The sequence below is a fragment of the Physella acuta genome, unplaced genomic scaffold, assembly GCF_028476545.2.
Source record: "Physella acuta isolate Inbredline_101_S28 unplaced genomic scaffold, ASM2847654v3 ptg000626l, whole genome shotgun sequence".
NCBI classification, from domain to species: Eukaryota; Metazoa; Mollusca; class Gastropoda; family Physidae; genus Physella; species Physella acuta.
Window position 1 is genome coordinate 231091 of NW_026732145.1, and position 21684 is coordinate 252774.

The following is a 21684-nucleotide window of genomic DNA, read 5'->3' on the forward strand; positions in this document are numbered from 1 at the left end:
CCCATTGAAGTCTATTTCATACTTCCAAACAGCACACAAGATTTAACGGATTTTGTACTAGCTGAGAATCAATACGCTGAAAAATAGATCTTTATAGAATCTATAATAGATCTAAAGAAAAAAATTAGTAGGCCTTTCAATATAGATCTATATTTTACTTATAGTTGAAAAAAACCCAACTTTCAGCCATCAGCAGTATGAGAAAAATAAACTAATCAACAATTTCAAACAAAATTTTGTATATTTATCTGGCAATATTGGTAAACATCCACATCCCTTATCCAAATCATTCGAGTGTAACACTGTAAAGTGTAAACTTTAAACTTTATAAACTAATACAAACTTATAGAACTAGATCTAGATCTAGATCTAAATGCTTTGCTTTAGAACATCATAGTTATAGTACTATAATTATAGTAATAGGTTGAAGTTTAAGACTTTTTCATTTTCTTGTAAGTTCATTACCAGACTACACTGTCAACTGTAACACACACGGTAAAACTCCATTTCAGCGTATTTTATTCTCCGTTGCTTGTTTACCTCCAGTTGAGCGTATTTTATTATAACAACCGAAACACACCAAAACATTTGGAAAACACGATTAATTTTTTGTATTGTATTTCTGTTTTCACAAATGAATAAAATGAATGTTTAAAAAACACGACTTATTTATTTGTATTGTATTTTTGTTTTAACAAATGAATAAAAAACAACAAAGAGACTGACTGAAGTGCTTTGTTTGTTGGTTACAAAAATAGAGATGCACACTTTGTACAATTAAGTGTTCCAATTTCAACTAAACTGAATAAAAGTATTAAAAGGCACAATGATGCTGCCGAAAGTGGGCCGGGGGGGGGGGGTGGAATTTGGTGAGGGATGGCTTGGAGTGTTAGAGAAAGTGTGACAACTCACGTTGTCATTTTAAAAAAAATAATGTTAGAGGTCGTCCATAAATGACGTCACACTCGTAGGGGGGGGGGGGTAATTTTGTGACGGTGTGTGATGAGGGGGGGGGGGTTCAGATGGTGCTACGTCATTTGGGGGGGGGGGGGGGGTCTTGCTTTTTGTGACGACACGCTTTTTTACTATTTTTACCTCCCCCCCTCCCCTCCGTTACACGTCGTCACAAAAAGTCAGACCCCCCCCCCCCTAAAATGACGTCACACCTCAGCCTACAACCCCCCCCCCCCCCTCAAAATTTCTGTTGAATTTTTCTTAAAACATCGATAATTTTTCCAAAATCTTGTCAGAACTCTGTCAACAGAGTATTTTGATCAATTCATATTACAATTTATCAAAACCGTTTTCTAAAACGCGAAATAACGGCTAAAACTTGTTTTTCTAACATTGCTTTTTTATAATGCAAAAAAGGGACGTCACACCATCTGAAACCCCACCCCCTCCCCCTCATCACACGCCGTCACAAAATTGCTGACCCCCCCTCTCCCTTACGAGTGTGACGTCATTTATGGACGACCCCACATCATTTTTTTTTTTAAAAGTCAGAAATTTACTCATACAAAAAAGGGAAGGATGGTAGATTTACTATGAATTTAAATAACATACAACTCTAGAGTAAAAATGTTTTTTCAGTTTTAGCAAAACAGTCAAATTAAAAAACACAGAGTTTGTACATTTATTGCATAAATACAAAAATATAAAACAGAAAGATTAACAGTGTATCAGTTTCACCATGAGACAAATGCCTTTTTTTTTTAAAAATACAATACAAATAAACAAGTCGTGTTTTTTTAAATATTCATTTTTATTCATTTGCTAAAACAAAAATACAATACAAAAAATAAATCTTGTTTTCCTAATGTTTTGGTGTGTTTCGGTTGTTATAATAAAATACGCTCAACTGGAGGTAAACAAGCAACGGAGAATAAAATACGCTGAAATGGAGTTTTACCACACACACTGTACTGTAACAGTTACAGTCTGAGACTGTAACTGTTAACACTACAGTGAAGGTAACAGCTAACACTCATACAGTGTGTGAGTACAAAGGTAACCTATCGTTTTGGGTACGTAAAATCGCCCGCGGCTATTAATGTGCGAAAACATTAACTCATTGTCAAGGCATTAATAGAAGTATATTATTGGGTAATCTATCGTTTTGGGTACGTAAAATCACCCGCAATTTGTAATGTGAAAAACAGGTGACTCCTTAAATTTTAATAATTATTTCACATTTTGAGGAGGATTTATGTTTTAAAAAATTCAAAAATGTTTCCTTAATTCATTTATGTACATGTTTTTAAACAATTGAATTAAAACTTTTCCGTAATAAATGAAGACTAGCAATGTTTCCAACATATGCAACCATGCTCATTTACTATAGCAGCCATCTTGTCTAAGTTTTATTTTTATAAGCTTTTAGCGCCAGATTCAGGGGGAAGCCACTCTATTTTACAAATGGCTGCTGTTTATATAGCAAATCTTGCTCTCAGACACTGTTGTTTAAAGTTAATTTCTGGCCTATATCGATATATTTAGCCATTGATTTAGGTTTATTATTCATTTATCTATAATATTTGACACAAAAGTATGACAAAGTACTTCTATTAAAGCCTTGACAATGAGGTAACGTTTTCGTACATAAATAGCCGTGGGCGATTTTACGTACCCAAAACGATAGATTACCGTATATTGTGATATATTTGTGTCAAATATTATAGATAAATGAATAATAAACCTAAATCATTTAATCAATGGCTCAAAATATCAATACAGGCAAGAAATCAACTCTAAACAGCAGTGTTTGCGAGCAGGATTTGCTATATAAAAAGCCGCCATCTGTAAGTTAGAGTGGCTTCCCCTGAATCTTGCGCTAAAAGTTTACAGTAAAAAAATAAACAATATAGTAAATGAGCATGGTTGCATCTGTTGGAAACATTGCTACTTGCTAGTCTTCATTTATTACTGAAACGTTTGAATTCAATTGTTTAAAAAAAAGTACATAAATGAAACAAGGAAACATTTTTGTATTTTTCAAAACATAAATCCTCCTCAACTTGTGAAATAATTATTAAAATTTAAGGAGTCACCTGTTTTTCACATTACAAGTCGCGGACGATTTTACGTACCTAAAACGATAGATTACCTAGTACAAAAACACACTTAATTAACACTTAACAGTGTTTTTGTTAAGTGTTAACTTTAAGTTAACACTTAGTGTTAGTGTAGGTAGTGTTAAGTGTTAACTATAGTAGACTGTCACTCAGACTGTTAAATAAAAAAAGTGTTAGAAATAAAGTTAACTCTTACTATACTATAACTATAGGCCTACTTACATTACTTAATACTTTACCTTAGGTAGGACTTAGACCTTAGTGTAGTGTTAGACCTTGCCTTAGGTTTAGTCATGGCTTAGTCTTAACTCTTAACACAATATGAATATTTTTAGTGGCTAGGTAAATGTAAACTGTAAACGAATTGTTTTGTGTGTGCTAATATCAAGTTGGCATATTATTTTATAATCATTAGAGCATATTAAATGATATTATTGTACTATTAATAAATAGAGCTAATACTAACTAGTATTACTAGCCTAATTAATACTAATAATAGAAAATGTTAATTATGAGGCTAAACACTAACAGCAAAATACTTAATATTATAACAACTATGCCTATCATAAGGCCTATTAATAAAATTTAGACAAAATTTTGCATAAATATGTATGTGTTTTTATTTTTTAGGGCCTGTAATATGTTCTTTAATAGGCTAATAAAATCTTTTTTTTCCAACTTAGGAAATATTTTAACAGATGGCAGATCTACTCATTCCAGGATGCAACATAGAAAATATTGTTTTATGATATGCACAACTGTTCAAGTAAATTTTTATAAAGATTTAAATCATAGTTTATAAATAGTCAGTCAGCTATGACTGGAAATACAGAAGACATAAAAAGTGAAAATGAATTACTTGTGGCAACCCAGCTTCAAAATGAAATTCTTGGATGTGATATGCTATGGAGTCTGTTTGTAGCAGCAGCCAGGAGCTACAGATTCACTTCAATTTTGCACCCATTTCCACCCATGTACTCCACAAACAACGAAGAAGAGAAGAATATGTTTGGACTGGTAATTATTCTTATTACATGTTACACATTAGCTACTAGTACAGTATTTTCAGGAGTTCCTCCCACCCAGCTAGTTTATGATCTGAGTTTACTGCCTACCTGGTTAATTGTGTTACACTTCCTGAACCTGAAATGTCTGTCTCAAAATAAATATCCCAGTTAAATTATCATTTAAAAAATGTTTAAGAACAATTATTCATTTAAAATTTGAAACTTACCATGTGTTTGTACTTTCAACAGAAAGATGCTATTTCAAGAGTTCCAGCTTTATCTCCAAATTCTGAATTTTTATTGAACATGGACAAAGATTCTCAAAAACTGCTGTCCTGGGTTCTTCAGACAAAACACTTCAAATTAAAACTCTGTGATAAAGAAAATGGTGTATGAATTAAATCATAAATCTGCTTATATAAATATCAACTAATTAACTAATTTAAATTTTAGTTGTTTAATTTTTAAAATAATCACTTTAAAATATTTCTGATTAATATTGTTATTTAACCTAAAATAAATAGTACTCTCATTTTTATTTCAAGAGGGTTATATTTTTTTCTTGCATTTACAGTTCAAAACTATCAAGGAACTCACTGGACAGGTAATGGATACATCTGAACCAAATTATATTTTTGAAGTTATCCCTAGTGAAGAGCGAGATAATAAATTCAAGCTTTTGCAAGGCTCAAGCAAGACATTTTATGCATATCATGGCAGTCGGTTAGACAACTTCTATTCTATCCTACACAATGGCCTTAATGCTCATTTGAATAAAGTAAGTATTTGTTCACAGGTCCTTTTTTATATCTCTGACATATTTTTTTAAAGCATTTACGGATGTGATCTTTATGGTTTAAGTGAATTATTTACCACACTTGTATTTTTCTTCAGGTCTCTGTTTTTGGAGAAGGCACCTATCTCTCTAGTGAGCTTTCTGTATCTCTTATCTATAGTCCTACTGGTGAAGGATGGAGGAGCAGTGCCCTGGGGGTCAAACTTTCATGTGTAGCTGTCTGTCAGATGATTGACCATCCTAGTGTTAAGTGCCAGATAAAAGAGGGTAGGTCTAAAATTGGTTTCACATTTAAAAGATCAAAATTAAACTTGATAAGGATCTTTCTAAATCAGGCTGGCCAGTTTTTTTAAACAGACATTTTTAAAATTTTCTCATGCTTAAACCATTTAAGGGGTTGCATTACATGTTACTACTTAACTTCTGATTTCTTGACTTGTTACAGCTGGATTAAAAACAAATACTTTATGTACATGTCCACAATACAACTCTGTAAAAATTGTTTTACCTAAAAAAAATTTCAATAATGCTAGTAAAACTTTATATGTTAAAAGAAATCTCTGACTTGTTTAATTTGCATCTTATTATGCTCTCAAAAAACCAAAATGAACTTTTTGCCAACCACAATTCTAAACAAAAGTTTATTTGTATAAATGCTTAATCAGGAACAGCCACACAACAGAAACAACGAGCCAGAGCCTCCAGAATAACAGATGATGTACCAGAGAAGTACTACGTTGTGCAGAACAATGATGTTATTCGTGTTAAATACTTACTTGTCTATAGGGAAAATGTTGCTCCAGCAGTGTAAGTGTATTGAATATTCATACAAATATATATATATATGGGGATGGCATGGTAGAAAGTGACTGCTTAAACAAATACGATATAATTTTTACTAGCCATCTTATACAAATTTGCTAATGTTTTTTTTATTTCTTTTTAAATTCCAGATCCACAAACATGTCATCTTCCCACTCATGGCTAAGAGAATATAGGTTTCCATTGCTAATGTTTGCTTATTTTATGTTGCTAGCTGCAATTGGATTAGCCAATTCAAGACAAGCTGTTAATGCTCTTACAAGACTTTACAAAACTTTAAAATTTACATAGAAAAACACATGAAACAAAATAATAATTAAAATATGAAGTTGAAAATCCCAGTAACAAAAATATTGAATTTGTCATAGAATTTTTTCAGTCTACGCTAGTAATAAACAATCCCATAGAATAAATTGAAGTCATGTCTGATTTAAGGGTCAAAATAATGCATAATTTGTACTACTTTACTTTTTTTAAAAAAATGTGATGTACAACATTTTAGCCTCTAGTGAAAGAAATTCTTTACTATGACAGATATTTTTTTTTTGTGTAGGCCTACACAAGTTGTAATAATGAATTTAAATATATTATTCAAATTTAAAAACATATTTTTCTTGTTTTTTTTTTTAAATCCATGATCAATTTCCCTCTATTTTGGGCAAAATACCATGTGACTATACCACAACTGTGATTCCACTGTATAAAAACTCCTTTTTTATCTTGACTATTGTTTATTGATGAAATCCATTTATTTTATATATTTTAATGAATACATCATTTAATTTAACTTTTTAAATCAGATTTTATTACAGGTATTATAACTTAGCTTTTGAACTGTTATAATTTTTAAGAAGGTACTTATTTATGGTCACTTTAATTTTTACTATAAAATTGGTGCATAATACAGGTGTGTTCTCTTTTTGTTTTTGCTCTGAACAAGTGTGATTGGGTTTTTTTTTACTCTAGTTGATATGAGCCTGAATTCCCATGTTAAAATTATGTTTATTTTCATTTTTAATGCAGTTTTTTTTCTTTTAACGCCAAGAATTTTTTGTTGCTGTTATAAATTGTATTAATGTTGTGTTTGATTTGACATGTTTTACAATTAATCCACCTGGTTTCTTGCATTGTTCTACTAAACTGACACTTTATGTTACAGTAATTATTGAGCTTGTCCATATTAATGCAACACCTGCTTTACATGATGAAAACACATTTAAAATCTAGAACAGGCCTTGGCTGAAAAGGTTTGAGCCATTTTATACATAATCAATTTTAATTAAGAGAATGGGTCCAAAATATTGTTTAAAGAACACTTTTTTTAAAAAAAGTTATAAAACATGTTATAAAAAGTATAAGTTTGTGTAAAATATTCATTTTTTTTTGTCCATAGCTTTTACCCATTATCTTGTGCTGGTTTATCAGCAAAGCACTGTAGACTAGATCATTTGTGTTACACCCCCTCCCTAAAGTCTTATTGCTATTGGCTCTAACCTGCTTTTTTTGCCTCACTCTCATTACAAAATTTTAAATTATATAACAATTATATGTACTTAAAAATATTGGTTTATTAGTATCGAAAGGTTGTGTAGGCATATATATATATATATATATATATATATATATATATATATATATATATATATATGACATTTTTAAAAACTCTCCCTCATAACAAAATCCTGCATATGCCACTTCATGCTTTTTTATTTTAAAAATATTACATTTATATATTGTAGTAGAAAAAGGGAAGTATAACTCTCAGAGGAATTAAAAATTTTAAAGCACATCAGGATTGTTTTTGTAAAATGAGCATTTAATAACTCTCAGGTTGATGCTAACATTGTTGTTGTTATCTATGCAATTTCACATCAAATAAAAACAAATTTGACAGGAAGCTGTGATGTAGTTTGTTTATGGTATGTCTGACTTTTCTACAGGAACACATAGATCGGGGTCTAGGACATTACCCTGCTACCCTTGTTGTAATGTAGTTTGTTTTTGATATGTCTGACTCAGCTACTATCAATCACCCCCCCCCCCCCCCATCATAATACCTATTAAATGCCTGAAATGGGTGCACAGAGCACAAAGAAGTTGTTTTGTACAATCTCTAGGCATTTTAAAGAATATATGTCTCCCGGAAAACTAGCGAAGTGCAGGATAAGCTTGTTCCATCAAACCTTACCCTATTATCATTAACCCCATCCCCAATCATATCCCTATTAGGGTTCAATATAAAGACAATTATCTGGTCATGGTTGGGGGAGTAATGTCCAGCTCCCAAAAGATCTGACCATAAAGGAGAAAATTTATTTGATGAATGATATTACTAATATTTTTATAACATGCATTTTAGATTACACTGAATCTTTATCCATGTTGTTGAGGTTTGTCCAACATTGTGAACAAACACATTAACTCAGCAATTAATCAAAATTATCTGACACATTTAACTTAAAGGAAGTGAACACATATATAAATAGTCAATAGGTTAAAATATAGCTCATTAGTTAAAACTACTTCCTTTTTATATCCATTTCCAACTGCTATTGTTTTTTATAATTTATTTAAAATATACAATAACTTATAACAAATTTCTGATACTATGATTTTGAATTTATACAGCAACATTATCAGGCTGAACATTTTGCTCCTATTATTTACTGATATTGTCAACTACATTCTATCATGAAAAAAGATACCGGACAAGATAAAACTTGATACTGACACATTTATTTTTAATAAGAAATGTTTTAAGATGGCCTAAAAAACACATATGATGTGAAATATAATAGGTTATTGCAATGTTCCTCTTTCCCCTTTCCACAGCTCCTTCAGCTCAACTTTACATCCAAGATCTCGAAGTGCAGCTTTGGCTTCATCATGAGCCTCCTCGTGATGGTTCATAGCTGCATTTAGCAGCTGTTCCACGCCAAGGGCCAAAATCACATCATTTAAATCTCTTGCTCTTGAGACTAAGTTCCTTAGTGCCATGCAGGCGTTTTTCTGTCAGTAGTAAAACAATAAAGGTACCTATGATTACCATGATTTCATAATATAATTATAAATTAATATTGTTATACATCGTTTGCAAAAAAAAAAATACAGATAGGAAATTTACTGATAGAGTTTAAATACAAATTCTAAAAGACTGTCTAATTTAAGAAAGTATATGTAGACGTGCTTATAATCAAGATATTAAAAGATAATCGAAAATAATACATATAACTCAAGTGACAAAAAAAGACTGTTTCATTGTTCTCTAACTCCCAAAAGCAGCTTACATTGAGCGCCCGATCCAATGTAGTCCATTTTTTTTTACCTGCACTCCAACATCCTTTGGGTGAATTTTCATAGCTTGTACAATGTGTTGATGGCCCTGGCACTCGACAACTTTATAACAGTTCTCTGTGTTGCGAAGTGTGATGGCAGTTAACACTTTGCAGGCTGCCTCAGCAATGGAAGAGTTTGACTGGTGTTCATTCATAGCTGCTACAGTAATCTCAACCCCACCCAGCTTGGCTATTTCATGTTTGACTTCGTCATTGCCAGCAAGAGCCTTCAAAACAATTAGGGCCTGGCGTACAATGGACTGCAAATTAAAAAAAAATATTTAATAACAGTTTCTGAAGAAAAAACATTCACTCTGAATTCATTAATGTTTTATATTTTTAGGAAGCTAAAAATGTTTAAAATATGTACTCACCCTATCATTTAAAGCACTCCGGAATGCATTAATAATAAACTTGACCCCACCCCTGTCCATGACCTCCTGACAAAACTCATCTCTCACAGCCAGACAACTGAGGGTGAGGAATAGCTCTGCCAGTACTGGGTTGCTCTTTATGTGTTCTGAATTGAAAAGAAAATTTTCATTAAAACAAACAGGATTAGTTGGTACTGTAGGCAGATATGTTGTGAAAATGCATATAAATTAAATAAATTCAATAATCCTTTCAAAGAATATTTTAAAAAAAATTCCTTTAATTATTTAAATACATTTAATATTTTTATGTAAAAAAAAAAATACTCCGCCAACTTATTAAAAAATATCCACCAGTATTGGAAAAGATTACAGCTACGTTGTATGGTGATATTTTTAATGATAAATTTAACTGAATACAGTTTAACATAGATCTATTACTACACAATAGTTTTTCATTTAAAATATCTAAGCTGTCTCACAAGAGAATATGCTTAAACCTTTATATATACCTTAGATGCATTTTTAAGACTATGTTAACTTTTACATACCTAATCTGCATCTTTTAATGTTAAGCTGGTTTAAAAAATAATCACCATGAAATAAATGCACACATCTTACCCTCACATAACTGTAAAATTGACTTGAAAGCATCACCCTCGGTTACAATCATCTTGGCATGCTCAGGACCTTTGCCAAAAGGGACTCGGACATCATCGTCCATGGTCAGGGATCTCAGACAAATGGCAGTTTCTTTAATAATAGTTGCATCTGACTTGTGTACTGTCAGCAGCTCAGTCAGCAAGAGGATCAACTCTTGCTCAACAAATGCTTGTCTGTTTCCTTCATGCTTTACACAGTTCAACCTGATTGCCCGTATCACATGTTGTAAGATTTCTGTGTCATTTTTATATAATTTTAGAAGTGATATAAGAAGCACTATGCCATCCTGGTCAATTAAATCAGGCTGCCCATTTACTAGAGAGCAAAATGTTATTAAAACTGTACTGAGGTTTTTTGAGTCATTTGCACAAACAGAAAGTGCTTTAAATAAAGCAGTATAGCCTCCACTGGAGCCAGCAAGACATCTTCGGGCGAGATCAGAATCACACTCTTTCTGTATAGTATTCAGAGTATCGGCCATTTTAGTGTCAAAGCAAGATCCATTCTCCAGGCTAGCTGTGAGTTCTTTTATTGCAGTAACAACTGGATGGTCTTTGATTTCACCTGCTGCATAAAGTGCTGGGTCCTTGACAATGATGTTCAAGTTTACACCCTATGAGCAACAATAAAACATGGTATTTATTTAATATATTCATTAAATATTTAAATGATCAAAGTTGTAATCATTAATTTAAGTCATAGCTGTGTAAAAAATATCACCAGAAAAACACTAAATTTGAACCCTCAAATTAAGCAGTAAAAAGAGAATGGGTGAGGACAAAGAAAGAATAGAGGTGTAGGCAGTCTGTTCTACAGCAGGAGTGTTGAGGGATGATAACTATAACAATGTGTTAAAACATCTACTGTAATATAGCAAACCATGAATACATACAAGATATATAAACAGTATAATGTAATGACCGTGTAATTTTAAAATCAAGTTTAGCCAAACTTTTTTATTTACTTTACTAACATAAATCTCTTTAGTGAGTGAAACTAATGAACTGATTACACAACATCTGAACTGATGCCATTGTTGGATCACTGTTTACCTCATCTTTTGTTTGTAATTCTTGGAAATATAAAGCTAAAAACACTTTGATCCACTAATAAATACACATAAAAATGTTAAATGGCCATAATATTAATATTATAGGGTGCTTAGTTTCAATCAAAAGCAATGTTTGATAATCATTGCAGTTTATCAGCACCTTGATGAGCATTGCCGTTTGTCAGAACTGGGAACAATATGTATCTCAATCAAGCCATGAAAAAATTACAAATTCTTACCTGAGATTCAAACTGTTGTATAGCATCTTTGACTGCCTCTTCAGCCTCCATATCAAATTCTGATATATTTTCTAAAACGACATCATCAAATGTCTTTTGGCTGATTTGCTTGCTCATGATTGATAGAGCTAAAATCTGTAAATTAAATTGGAAAAAAAATGTTATTATCATTATATTATAATATATTGTGAATATATTTTTATTCTTACATTATTTATTACATATTTACAATATGTCCTATATTAACTTTTTGAATTTTATTATAAAAATTGTTTTTATTTTATTATTGGTAGTAAACTAAATGTTCTTATAACTTACAAATGTCAATGTTAACCTTATCTCTAACCCTAGTCCTGCTATAGACCTAATCCTGATAATACAACATAAACTGCCTAAGAATCTTTTCTTCAGAAGAGCCTATTGGCCCTATTGCTAGACACAAGTAGCACAATAATCCAAAAATACTAATGAAAAGTTGTTTCTCAAGTCAATTTCAAATGTATTTTTATGGAAGATTCCTGGGCAGTCAGCTCAAATTGAAAGCAAACTCAACATCACATTTGAGATTTGATAGCTACAAAAGAAGTCTATAAAATAGTATAAAATGTCCTTAAAAATAAGTTGTGCACTTTTTTAGAAATGTAGGACAAAATGTAGCAATACATTGTTTAAGTTTATGATCTTGTTTTATTGGTAGGCCTAATATTTGCTAGATCTAGATGTTTTTGTTTTATTTACCTTGGACCTGGATCCTCTAATTTTTTAATAGTCTAGTAGTAGGCTAAGTTAGTAATTTTCTAAGTCTAATAATAACTAGACTAATTGCTTTTATTTTAATTTTAAACAATAATGTTTAGATTAGATTGTAGAAAAGGTTTATAATCAGTCCAGATCTATAATTAAAAATCTATACTTTTCTATGGTATAGATAGATCTAAGTAATACTAAGAGTAAGTATTATAAATCCATAGTCATTTTTTGTTTGTTTGACATGATGATGAAGTCCGATGATGATGAGATGATGAGTCACTGAATTTATTTTAGTTAGGCCTAGATCTAGTATTAGTTAGATCTATGTACAAACTACTAGATCTAGATCTAGATCTAGAACTATCACAGTAAAACCTTCTCTGTTTATTGGTGTTATACTGTTAGAGAATGATCATACCAAGTCAATAAATAAAATGTGTTTGACTCAAAGTATGTAATCAGTAGAAGCTATGCCGTTAGCCGGCTGTTACTTGTTGCGAGTATAAACAAATGTGCTTTACGTCACTAACTAGTGTATGTACATTTCTAACTTGTACAAAGAAAAGCTACCGTCCCCGCCGTACCATTCCCACAACTTAATGCTAAAAAAAAAATAGGCAGCCCAGTACTAGATCTAGATCTAGATTCTACATCAACATTATTTTAGTTCTAGATTCTAGACCTAGATCTAGAATCTAGATCTAGACTAAAATCTAGTAATTTAGATAGATTCTACATAATAGACTACCTATGCTAACCGCAGTTTTTTTTAAAAATTGTATGTGTAGATCTACTTAATTACTTATTAACTTATTATTTTATTACTTAGTACTACTACTATATTTAAACTATATTAGGCCTATTTAGTATTTAACTATATCATATTCACATATTGAGACATATTGTATACTACTAGATCTAGATCTATTACTTTTAGGCTATATTTAATAAGTATAGATCTAGATCTAGACTCTATAAATAATAAAATTAATATATATATTAAAACTGTAGGCCTATAGGCCTATATTAATTAATATTTAGATTTGATGATTTAAAATAGATATATAGAATCTATATATAATATTTATTATACATATATATAATATATATATATATATATATATATATATATATATATATATATATATATAGGCCCCTATATATATATATATATATATATATATATATATATATATATATATATATATATATATATAGGCCTATATATATATATATATATATATATATATATATATATATTCTATACTATACTAATTACTAAAATTAGTACTAATTACTATTGTCATTGTGTTCTGTAGTATAATAATATTAATGTTGTATACACATGTAATCACTGTTTATGTAATCACTGTTTTTGTAATGTATAGTATTTTATAGGCATGCTACTTCTTCTTTGTTCTTAATTTTAGTGTTGGAAGGGCTCCCCTCCAGCACAACTAAATCTGCATGTTAACTGGTTATGCCTCATTGAAGCCATTGATTCAGATTTCAGCCTGCTTTTCTTTTTGAATTTGCTTCCATAGCCTTTGTCCAACCAAGAACAAACTACAAGGCAGCAGTTGATTGATTTTGGAGTTGTCTCTCCAAGAAGGGTGGTTGACCCCAGCTAATGAGCCTCATCTGCCTGAGGATTCCAACTCAAGACTTTTCAGTTTAGCAACCATGAGCTTTTACCGACTCAACCATGCCTCCCCCTTGGCATGCTACTGAAAATTACATTATAATAAACATTTAGGCCTATGTTTCATTCATCTATGGTTCGTGTTTTAATATTTAAATAGTAGGCCCTATTTGTCATAGTAGTATAATAGTAGCCTAATTATACTAATTAAACAAATACTAAGTCCACCTACCTCTTATGGGTATCTGACTCATGTTAGGCAAAGAAAAGTTGGCTAGGCTTAGTTGGTGCTGAGCACATTATCCTTCCAAAATCTGGCTGAGGTCACACCACAGAAACATAGGTGAACTCTATTTTATTTGCCCCTGCTGAGCATACTATCCCTTCATAATCCGAGGTCACACCACAGAAACATAACTCTACTTTATTTGCCCCTGCTGAGCATACTATCCCTTCATAATCCGAGGTCACCCCACAGAAACATAGGTGAACTCTATTTCACTTGCCATATGAACGGTCAGGTTCGAAAGGTAAAAATAAAAACTATTTACTAGTAGTACAGCTAATATTATTAATATTAATGATATAATTAAAATGTCATGTTATTTATAAAAACAACTATAATATAAATCCTTTTAACTTTCAGTGAGGTGATCTGATTAAAAGCAGAAAATGTGAATAAAACAGTTGACATCAACCATAAAAATGGGAGTCTCTGGCTTATGGCCCCTGCTCAATGCAGTTAAAAAATGCACCACCTTGTCAGAGTGCACTGGGAAAAAGTTGGCTATTGACTTGAGTGCATGGATACTGCAGTGTGGCAAAGTGAAGCAGTCTGGGTCCACTAAAATGGAAGAGGAGTATTTGTGTTTTAGGTGTGGAAATAATTAACATCAAAGCAATTATGCTCTCTTTTATATGCATGTAATGACCTGAGCAATGCCTTTTAGCCAGGCAGACTGCCAAAGAATGGGCATATCTTAACACCATTTTTCCAGATTTTACTCAAGTGTTTTTTGTCTGAACATGTATAGTATACATGTCACAAGTGTAAACACAATGTAACAATGTGAGACGGCTGTCACTTTTGGGGTTCATAGCCTTAACACACCCTGCATAACCTCTGATTTTATTTAATCATTAAAACCTGAAATAAAAATGAACTCATTAAAATATTAAACACCATTTTGCCTGAGAAGGCTTACTTTCTATTCTAGCAATTAGAGCAGCATTAATGAAAATCATATCACTTTGGGATAATGTTATTTATTTGTTGTCTGTAGGGGAATTTTCTTCAAAACACAGAACCTTCTTTCTCTTGGCATAATACCTATATTTGTTATGGATGGACCTACGCCTCCAGCTTTGAAAAAGAAGACTAAATGTAGAGAAATATTCTACCAGAAAACCCTTAAGGTAACAGAATTATTTGCTAATAAAACAATAACTGTACAATTAAAAAAAAAAAATTAATTAAAAGTTAAATTTTATAAAAATAATAAAATATTTTATATCAAATTGTTGACAATGTCTTATATAACCTGATATGAAGAAACAATGCTCAGTTATATACTGTTAATAATGCTACTCGTAACTCAGATCTTAACAAAACTCATTAATTAACTAGCATTCCTTAGCCATACCCTTGTCAGTAAACCTAACCACCAACCTAGTCTAAGAAAAAAGATAATTACTCTTATTCTGTTACTAGCTAAGCAGAATAGTACTCAATTGTTTTACCTATACACACAGAAATTGGGTGGCAAAATGTTTTTTAAAATAAATGAATTTTTTAAAGAAGACTTAGTGGTTGTCCATAAATGATGTCAAATTACCATACATTTTCAACTAACCCATAATTGCAGTTTTTCTGGGTTTCTTCAAACAGTAAATTTTCCCAAGAATATTAATTGAATAGTCAAGATTATTATAATTTAGATGTACAAAAAATCGAAATTATGTAAAAGCAGAAAAAAATACTTTTTAAATAGAAAAAGTCCCACCTCCTCATCACACTTTGTCACCAAAGTTCTCTCCCCTCAACCATGTAGTGTGATGTCTTTTTTGGATCAGCACTAAAGCTGAAATGTAGATATACATAAGAATGATTATGTCCCTTGTTTTTATATTTTTCTCTTGTTTACAGTACAAAGAGCTGCTGCTTGCTATGGGGACTCCAGTGGTTGAGAGCTGTGGTGAGGCAGAGAAAACATGTGCAGAGCTGAATCGACAACATGTAGGCATTTACTTTCCTTATTTAGTTCAACTAGCCCAGTGGAGGAAGGAGAAGAAAAAAAATCAGCCGCACTAACTTTATATTTTTACGTAATCAAAATTAACACTTTTAAGGATCTTTTGAGGATCATTTTTTTTCATGTTTTAATTTTTAACTGTGGGCATGTAAAACAACTTTTTACCCAGGAGTATCTCCTAAAAATCAGGGATTGTCTTATACACCGAGTGTTTTATTAAAGGGCAAGTATATACCAAACTATATTTTAACTAGAAAAATTGGTGGTGGAGGGGCGGGGGTTGTTTTTGTCTGATACACCCAGTCTTACATACCAAAAATATTGACATTTTAATTACGACATTTGACTTAATATGTATAAGGGAATAACTAAAATAAATTAAAAATTTTGTTCATTTAAAGTGTGATTGTTAGGTGGAACAATACCAAATTTTAAATCGTTGCTTACCATTTTCATTCTGAAAATAATTACATTAATTTGCAGATTGTTGATGGTGTATTGACAGATGATGGTGATGTCTTTGTTTATGGTGCACAAACCATCTTCAAAGGGGCATCATCTTACAAAAAGGTAGGTTATTAGTAAGTTTTCATTCATTCTTGCAACACAATGTGTCTAATATTAAAACCAACTACTGCAGCCCATTTATTGGATGATGGTGCATATGCTTATCATTAAGACATTATCACATTGGTTACATGAATGCTAATATTACACAAGAGTCTGGCCTTTAAAAGCTAGTTAGTTACAAGCATCTGTGATGCACAACACATGAAACATTTTTATTTACTAAGTTGATATATTTTTCTCTCGCTTTGAAAAAAAAAGACATGTGAGCTTGTAAAATAATTTTATATGCCTGGTGTTTTTGTCAATAGTCTGATTCACTTTTCTTAATACATTATTTTTATCAGTGAGAGAAATGTTGTATAATGGGTGGGGATGGAGTGGCCGAATGTGTGTGCAACCTGTTGATATATTTTTTGGTGTGTCAAACAACTTGAGTAATGAATTATTATTTTTCCAGTAATATCAACATAGCATCTCTTTTTTTAAAACTGTTTGTCACTAGTAAATAACTATTTGCTTCTCTTTTAAATATTCAGCTATTTTTGTATATTTTGTTTTGGTAGATTACCAATAATAATGGTAAGTGTTTTAAATAGTGTGTTGAGGCTGAATTTGTATTCCTTTTGTTAATCCTTGTTTCTTTGACCCATATTTCAGTTGGTTATTTTGCACTAATTAGATACTAAAATAGCTCTAGAACAAATATTTATTATAGCAATTCAAAATTAAAGCAAGTAAATTTCTGTTGGGCTGTTTGAATACATTTTAGTACTATTTTTAGTACAAAACATAATTTTGGTATTTTTTTTTTAAAAAATAGTGTTTTTTAGCTATAATTCTATCACATTTTTTAATTGTGTACATAATTCTAAATGGCGGAAAAATCCTCTTTACTTTTAAGATTATATTTATATTGAGAATTATATTATTTGTTTCATTATTAATAACATATGAGTGCTGTAACTTTTATAAATATATAAAGTGTAACATGACTAAAGATGTAATGACACAATTTTTGTGTTAAATAGTTTACACCCTGTTTGCCATCCTAGGGTGAGCCTACAGAGAAATATGTGATGTCAGACATAACATCTGAGCTTGGACTGACACAAAGGGACTTGGTTGTGTTTGCTCTGCTCAGCAAAGGGGATTTCTGTGAAGGGGTTCAAGATGTTGGAGAGAAGAAGTTCATGGAGATGTTGAAAGAGTTCAAACAAAATCTAGTGGAAGATGCTTTAGAAAGGTGCATTTACAACATTTTTGTTATTTTTTTTTTGTAATTAGTTTTAGTTGTTTTAAACATTTAAGTAAACAAAAAATTGAAAAAGTTTTATATCTATTTGCTATTATTAGAATTATTTTTATTTTTTACTAATATTAAATTCAGAATTACTTATATTTGACATTGAGCAAAAGTTTTTTTTTTGTAAAATGAGAAAAAACGATTCAATTCAATATATTAATTACAATTTTTTTTTTTTACTTGATGTTAAAGATTGAAGTCCTGGAAAACCAATGAAGATCTCATGTCTCTAACAGAACTACAGACCAACTGGTTGGAACTTTCTAAATCAAAACATTGCACATACTGCAGTCATGAAGGTAATTTTTACAGTTAATGTAATGTAATTAATATGCAGATAGAATTGAATATGTTGATTTCATAAATTTGTCAAGCAAAAGTTATCTACCCTGTTAAAACTTGTGTTGATATTACCCTGTGATTATAAAGCTTCTTTTGTGACTCCATAGCTGTATTAAAAAATATATTGTAAAAGATAACATATCAAAACTGCCCAAATTAGTAAGATGATTTAGCCCACTCCGTCACAATTTACCTAATTAATTATGACTGAATTCAAATAATGAGGCAGTTCTCTATTTTGTACTACAGGGACAAAGCAGCTCCACAAATCATCCGGCTGCATCCAGTGTAAAACCTTTAGGAGCTGCACCCAAACACCTGATTCACAAGAAGCTTGTGATAGATGTACGTGTAGCTACCATGCTGCAGAGTCCAGGATCAAGCCATACAGAACAGAGCTGAAAATACGGCAGGCAGCATTGAAGAGTAATCCTGAGTTCCCTGAGGAGGAGGTAATCCATGCTGTGGTATTTTCAGCTTAACTCAATCCTCTGTTTATCATTTATCTATATGTTTGCTGCCATTCAAAGGTATTGAGAAAAAAATGGTGACTAGAAAAAAAAATGCAAAGAAAAAATGCCCATAACTAACATTGTGCAAACAGAAAAACAAATACAATTTCACTTGGTCATATTTTGTGAAAAGATGTTTTAATTATGCTACATTGTAAAATGGTCATTTTTTACTCATGTCTAATGATTTATCAATTTAAAAAAAAAATTACATGCACACTTTTTTTATGCACAATTATGTGATGCACATTTTTCCGTTACCCTTTTTTCTGATAACTTTAAATAATGTATATGATAATCAGTAACCTGTGCTCCGGTCTTAAACAAGGAGAAACTGGTAGATACATTTTCATCTGTGTCTACCCATTTCTGATGGGTCTCATATCTGAGTCAGGGTAGGTTTGTGAGCTTTGTATTGTGCTAACCAAACAATCCCACAAGGGTTACAGAGACTGGTCCTTGTCAACTCAATATACATATCTTGTGAACTTGGTGGGGAGTAATATCTATAGAAGACAGATTTATGCTGATGTGTGGCAGATCAATAATTTATGGAGATTTTATAAAGCTTCTCTTGATGCACACATTAAATTTTTGGTACTGTCAGTACAGTTTTCTTAAACATGAAATAATAAAATGGTTCTCAGAATATATAACTATATATAAAACTTTCATAGGTCATCAGGGAATTTCTGGAGCCCGCAGTGCTTCCCCCTGACTTGAACACACAGCTGAGTGCCCCCAACATCTCAAAGGCTTGTGATATACTTCACCAAAATGTCAAGATAGCGCATTGTAAGACAGTGGAGTATCTTAAAAATACTTTTGTCAACATGAACTTGTATGGTGTACCAACGGCTTATCAAATCAAACCAACCAGGTAAATCATTCATACATTCCTCACCTGGGTAAATAAAAATCATTAACTCTTGTCTATTTTATCGTTATTAATTTTTAAAAAATATATGTATTTTGAACTATTATTATTTGGTGGTATTTTAAAGTGCAATATGCAAACCATTCATATATTCCTGATATAAGTAACAAAAAAAGACAGCTCTTGTGCTTTTTTTTTTAAAGTGCTTAAAAAAAATTATGAATCTTTTGTTTCAGTATTTTAAAAAGCCAAAGACATAACTTTGAGCAGTGTTACCTGACTGAGTGGCAAATTGAAGGTAGTTTTTTGTTTTTGTTTCTAAAAATTGTTTAACGCAACATTTATGTCTCAAGTATAGTATGGAATATTGCAGTGTTAAAGAAAAAAAAATTAGTTCATTACTGAAATATTTTATGAAGAAGCGTGTCATTCTGTAGGTATGGATCCATCTTTGGGTATTGATGCAAGCTGTGAGGTCCAGGTTCCTGCTGATGTCTTCAAGTCCAGCTACCCAGATCTGGTTCAACAGTTCACATCTAGAGGTCAACAATTTTTTTTGTTCATTTGTTACAACCTAATTACAATATTTAACATTTCATGAACTTTTCACACTGAAAAATAAAATTTCATTGATCTTCATGAGTCAATCAACTACTATTTTTCAGGTAATAAAAGGAAAGCTGATGTAAACCTTGCTCAACCAACTATCACATCATTCTTCAAAGTAGCAAAAACAGACAGGGTTAGTAAGTAATATGACGGCTTGTAGAATAGGCTATCGTTTTAACAGCTCTCACAAAAATTACATAACTCTGTCAACTAAATAGCATAACTTTTTTTTTTTATCTTACTGAAAAATCTGCAAGTGCTTTCAAATTAAGATCATTACTAATCTAACATAAATGGTAAACACATTTATTATAACTAATTAGTTCTAAAAGTTGTCAATTTTGTATAATTAGTTAATCAGCATTAAATACAGAGTAGTCAATGTTAGCAGCTGTTTTATGCTGTTATTCCCTTGAAGATCTCTTTCAAAAATTTTAAAATTACTTACATCATTTATTTGTTGAAATGTCAGTGGTTTCTTTTTTATAATTTTTATCTACAAAACTGATGTGGTTACTATAATATATTGACAATATTTAAACATTTTTAAAAATTGTTTTAATAACTGTCAATTACATTTATGCTTAAAGATTTATTTAATTGTTTTAAGAACTGTCATTTTATTTTTTCTATAAACATGGTCAAAAATGTATTTAAATGATTTCATAAATGTCATTTAATTTTTACTACGATGAAAGTCAAAAAAAATTATTTTATTCTTTTGATAACTGTCTTTTTAAAAAAAAAATTATTTTATTTTTCCAATTTTATTGTTCTATTAACTGATATTTATATTTTTACAAGGTCTGTCAAAACATTTAATTTCTTCCTAGTATTGATTTTAGTTTAAATTATTCTTCACCAATCCACTACCAGTAAGTTGGTGCATATAAAATAGGTGTAGCCTATATAACAGAGCTGTATTATTTGAGCTTGAGCAGAGAGGTAAAGGCTAGATCACTTGGGGATAAACAAGCCTATTTGTTTTCTATGATATTTTTTATTTAGTTTTCAATACTCCCTTTTTGTTACATTTTATCACTGTCAATGTTTTACTATAAACTCTGGTTCTTAATTACTGACTGGAATGATGTAAAAAATCAAATATTGTTACTGCAAGACAAATTTTACTCTTTTGTTAAAAAAATTGTATGAATGAACATTAAACATGTATGTTACAAACATTTTGTTTTTTAAGATAAATGTATGCATATACTTGAATGTTTGAATCAGTATCATCTTTTTTCCTACCCAACACATCTCCCCACCTCACACACACATCTCCACTTCCTTCTCATTCATAGTGCTGGCCACACTACTACATTTGTTGTGGTAAAGAAACAGATGAACTCTACTCCATCTACCCAATGGTCCAATAATAAACTGGTTGGTGGGGTGGTGAGTGAGGGACAATAAATAGCGCAAACAAAATACTCGTTGTGCACTAGCTGTTTCCCCTTAGAGGGAAC

The 21684-nt window shown here is 31.1% G+C and overlaps 3 protein-coding genes across 4 annotated transcripts; 2 read left to right on the forward strand and 1 right to left on the reverse strand.

Annotated features, from left to right (window-relative positions):
- The first annotated feature begins 266 nt into the window (after positions 1-266).
- LOC131948145 (protein mono-ADP-ribosyltransferase PARP16) lies at positions 267-7596 on the forward strand. 2 transcript variants are annotated; one of them, XM_059309675.1, is made up of 7 exons: positions 267-304; positions 3758-4091; positions 4331-4471; positions 4656-4859; positions 4976-5144; positions 5543-5684; positions 5831-7596. In XM_059309675.1, the coding sequence occupies exons 2-7, from the start codon at positions 3891-3893 to the stop codon at positions 5988-5990; spliced, it is 1017 nt and encodes a 338-aa protein (XP_059165658.1). In that variant the 5' UTR covers positions 267-304; positions 3758-3890; the 3' UTR covers positions 5991-7596. The 2 variants fall into 2 exon arrangements, with proteins under 2 accessions (XP_059165658.1, XP_059165656.1); XM_059309673.1 differs by lacking the exon at positions 267-304 and adding an exon at positions 359-452.
- On the forward strand, positions 2427-21385 carry LOC131948140 (uncharacterized). The gene is made up of 12 exons (XM_059309661.1): positions 2427-2511; positions 14397-14625; positions 15034-15166; positions 15897-15986; positions 16486-16572; positions 17625-17815; positions 18068-18174; positions 18467-18669; positions 19407-19609; positions 19843-19904; positions 20044-20148; positions 20272-21385. The coding sequence occupies exons 2-12, from the start codon at positions 14456-14458 to the stop codon at positions 20358-20360; spliced, it is 1440 nt and encodes a 479-aa protein (XP_059165644.1). The 5' UTR covers positions 2427-2511; positions 14397-14455; the 3' UTR covers positions 20361-21385.
- On the reverse strand, positions 8420-12632 carry LOC131948144 (armadillo repeat-containing protein 6). The gene is made up of 6 exons (XM_059309672.1): positions 12527-12632; positions 11359-11493; positions 10027-10681; positions 9409-9554; positions 9025-9294; positions 8420-8708 (listed from the first exon to the last, which is right to left on the reverse strand). Exons 2-6 carry the CDS (start codon positions 11473-11475, stop codon positions 8499-8501), a joined length of 1398 nt encoding a protein of 465 aa, XP_059165655.1. The 5' UTR covers positions 11476-11493; positions 12527-12632; the 3' UTR covers positions 8420-8498.
- Positions 21386-21684: the final 299 nt, after the last annotated feature.

Excerpts from the sequence above, each read along its gene's own strand:
- LOC131948140 (XM_059309661.1), top strand. The coding sequence starts at position 14,456 with ATGGGAGTCTCTGGCTTATGGCCCCTGCTCAATGCAGTTAAAAAATGC. Across the intron at positions 15,987-16,485 it reads CAGAGCTGAATCGACAACAT|ATTGTTGATGGTGTATTGAC; the intron begins GTAGGCATTTAC and ends ATTAATTTGCAG. Across the intron at positions 17,816-18,067 it reads GTGGAAGATGCTTTAGAAAG|ATTGAAGTCCTGGAAAACCA; the intron begins GTGCATTTACAA and ends TTGATGTTAAAG.
- LOC131948145 (XM_059309675.1), top strand. The coding sequence starts at position 3,891 with ATGACTGGAAATACAGAAGACATAAAAAGTGAAAATGAATTACTTGTG. Across the intron at positions 4,860-4,975 it reads TTAATGCTCATTTGAATAAA|GTCTCTGTTTTTGGAGAAGG; the intron begins GTAAGTATTTGT and ends ATTTTTCTTCAG. Across the intron at positions 5,145-5,542 it reads TAAGTGCCAGATAAAAGAGG|GAACAGCCACACAACAGAAA; the intron begins GTAGGTCTAAAA and ends ATGCTTAATCAG.
- LOC131948144 (XM_059309672.1), bottom strand. The coding sequence starts at position 11,475 with ATGAGCAAGCAAATCAGCCAAAAGACATTTGATGATGTCGTTTTAGAA. Across the intron at positions 9,555-10,026 it reads AATTTTACAGTTATGTGAGG|AACACATAAAGAGCAACCCA; the intron begins GTAAGATGTGTG and ends TTTTCAATTCAG. Across the intron at positions 9,295-9,408 it reads GGAGTGCTTTAAATGATAGG|TCCATTGTACGCCAGGCCCT; the intron begins GTGAGTACATAT and ends TTTAATTTGCAG.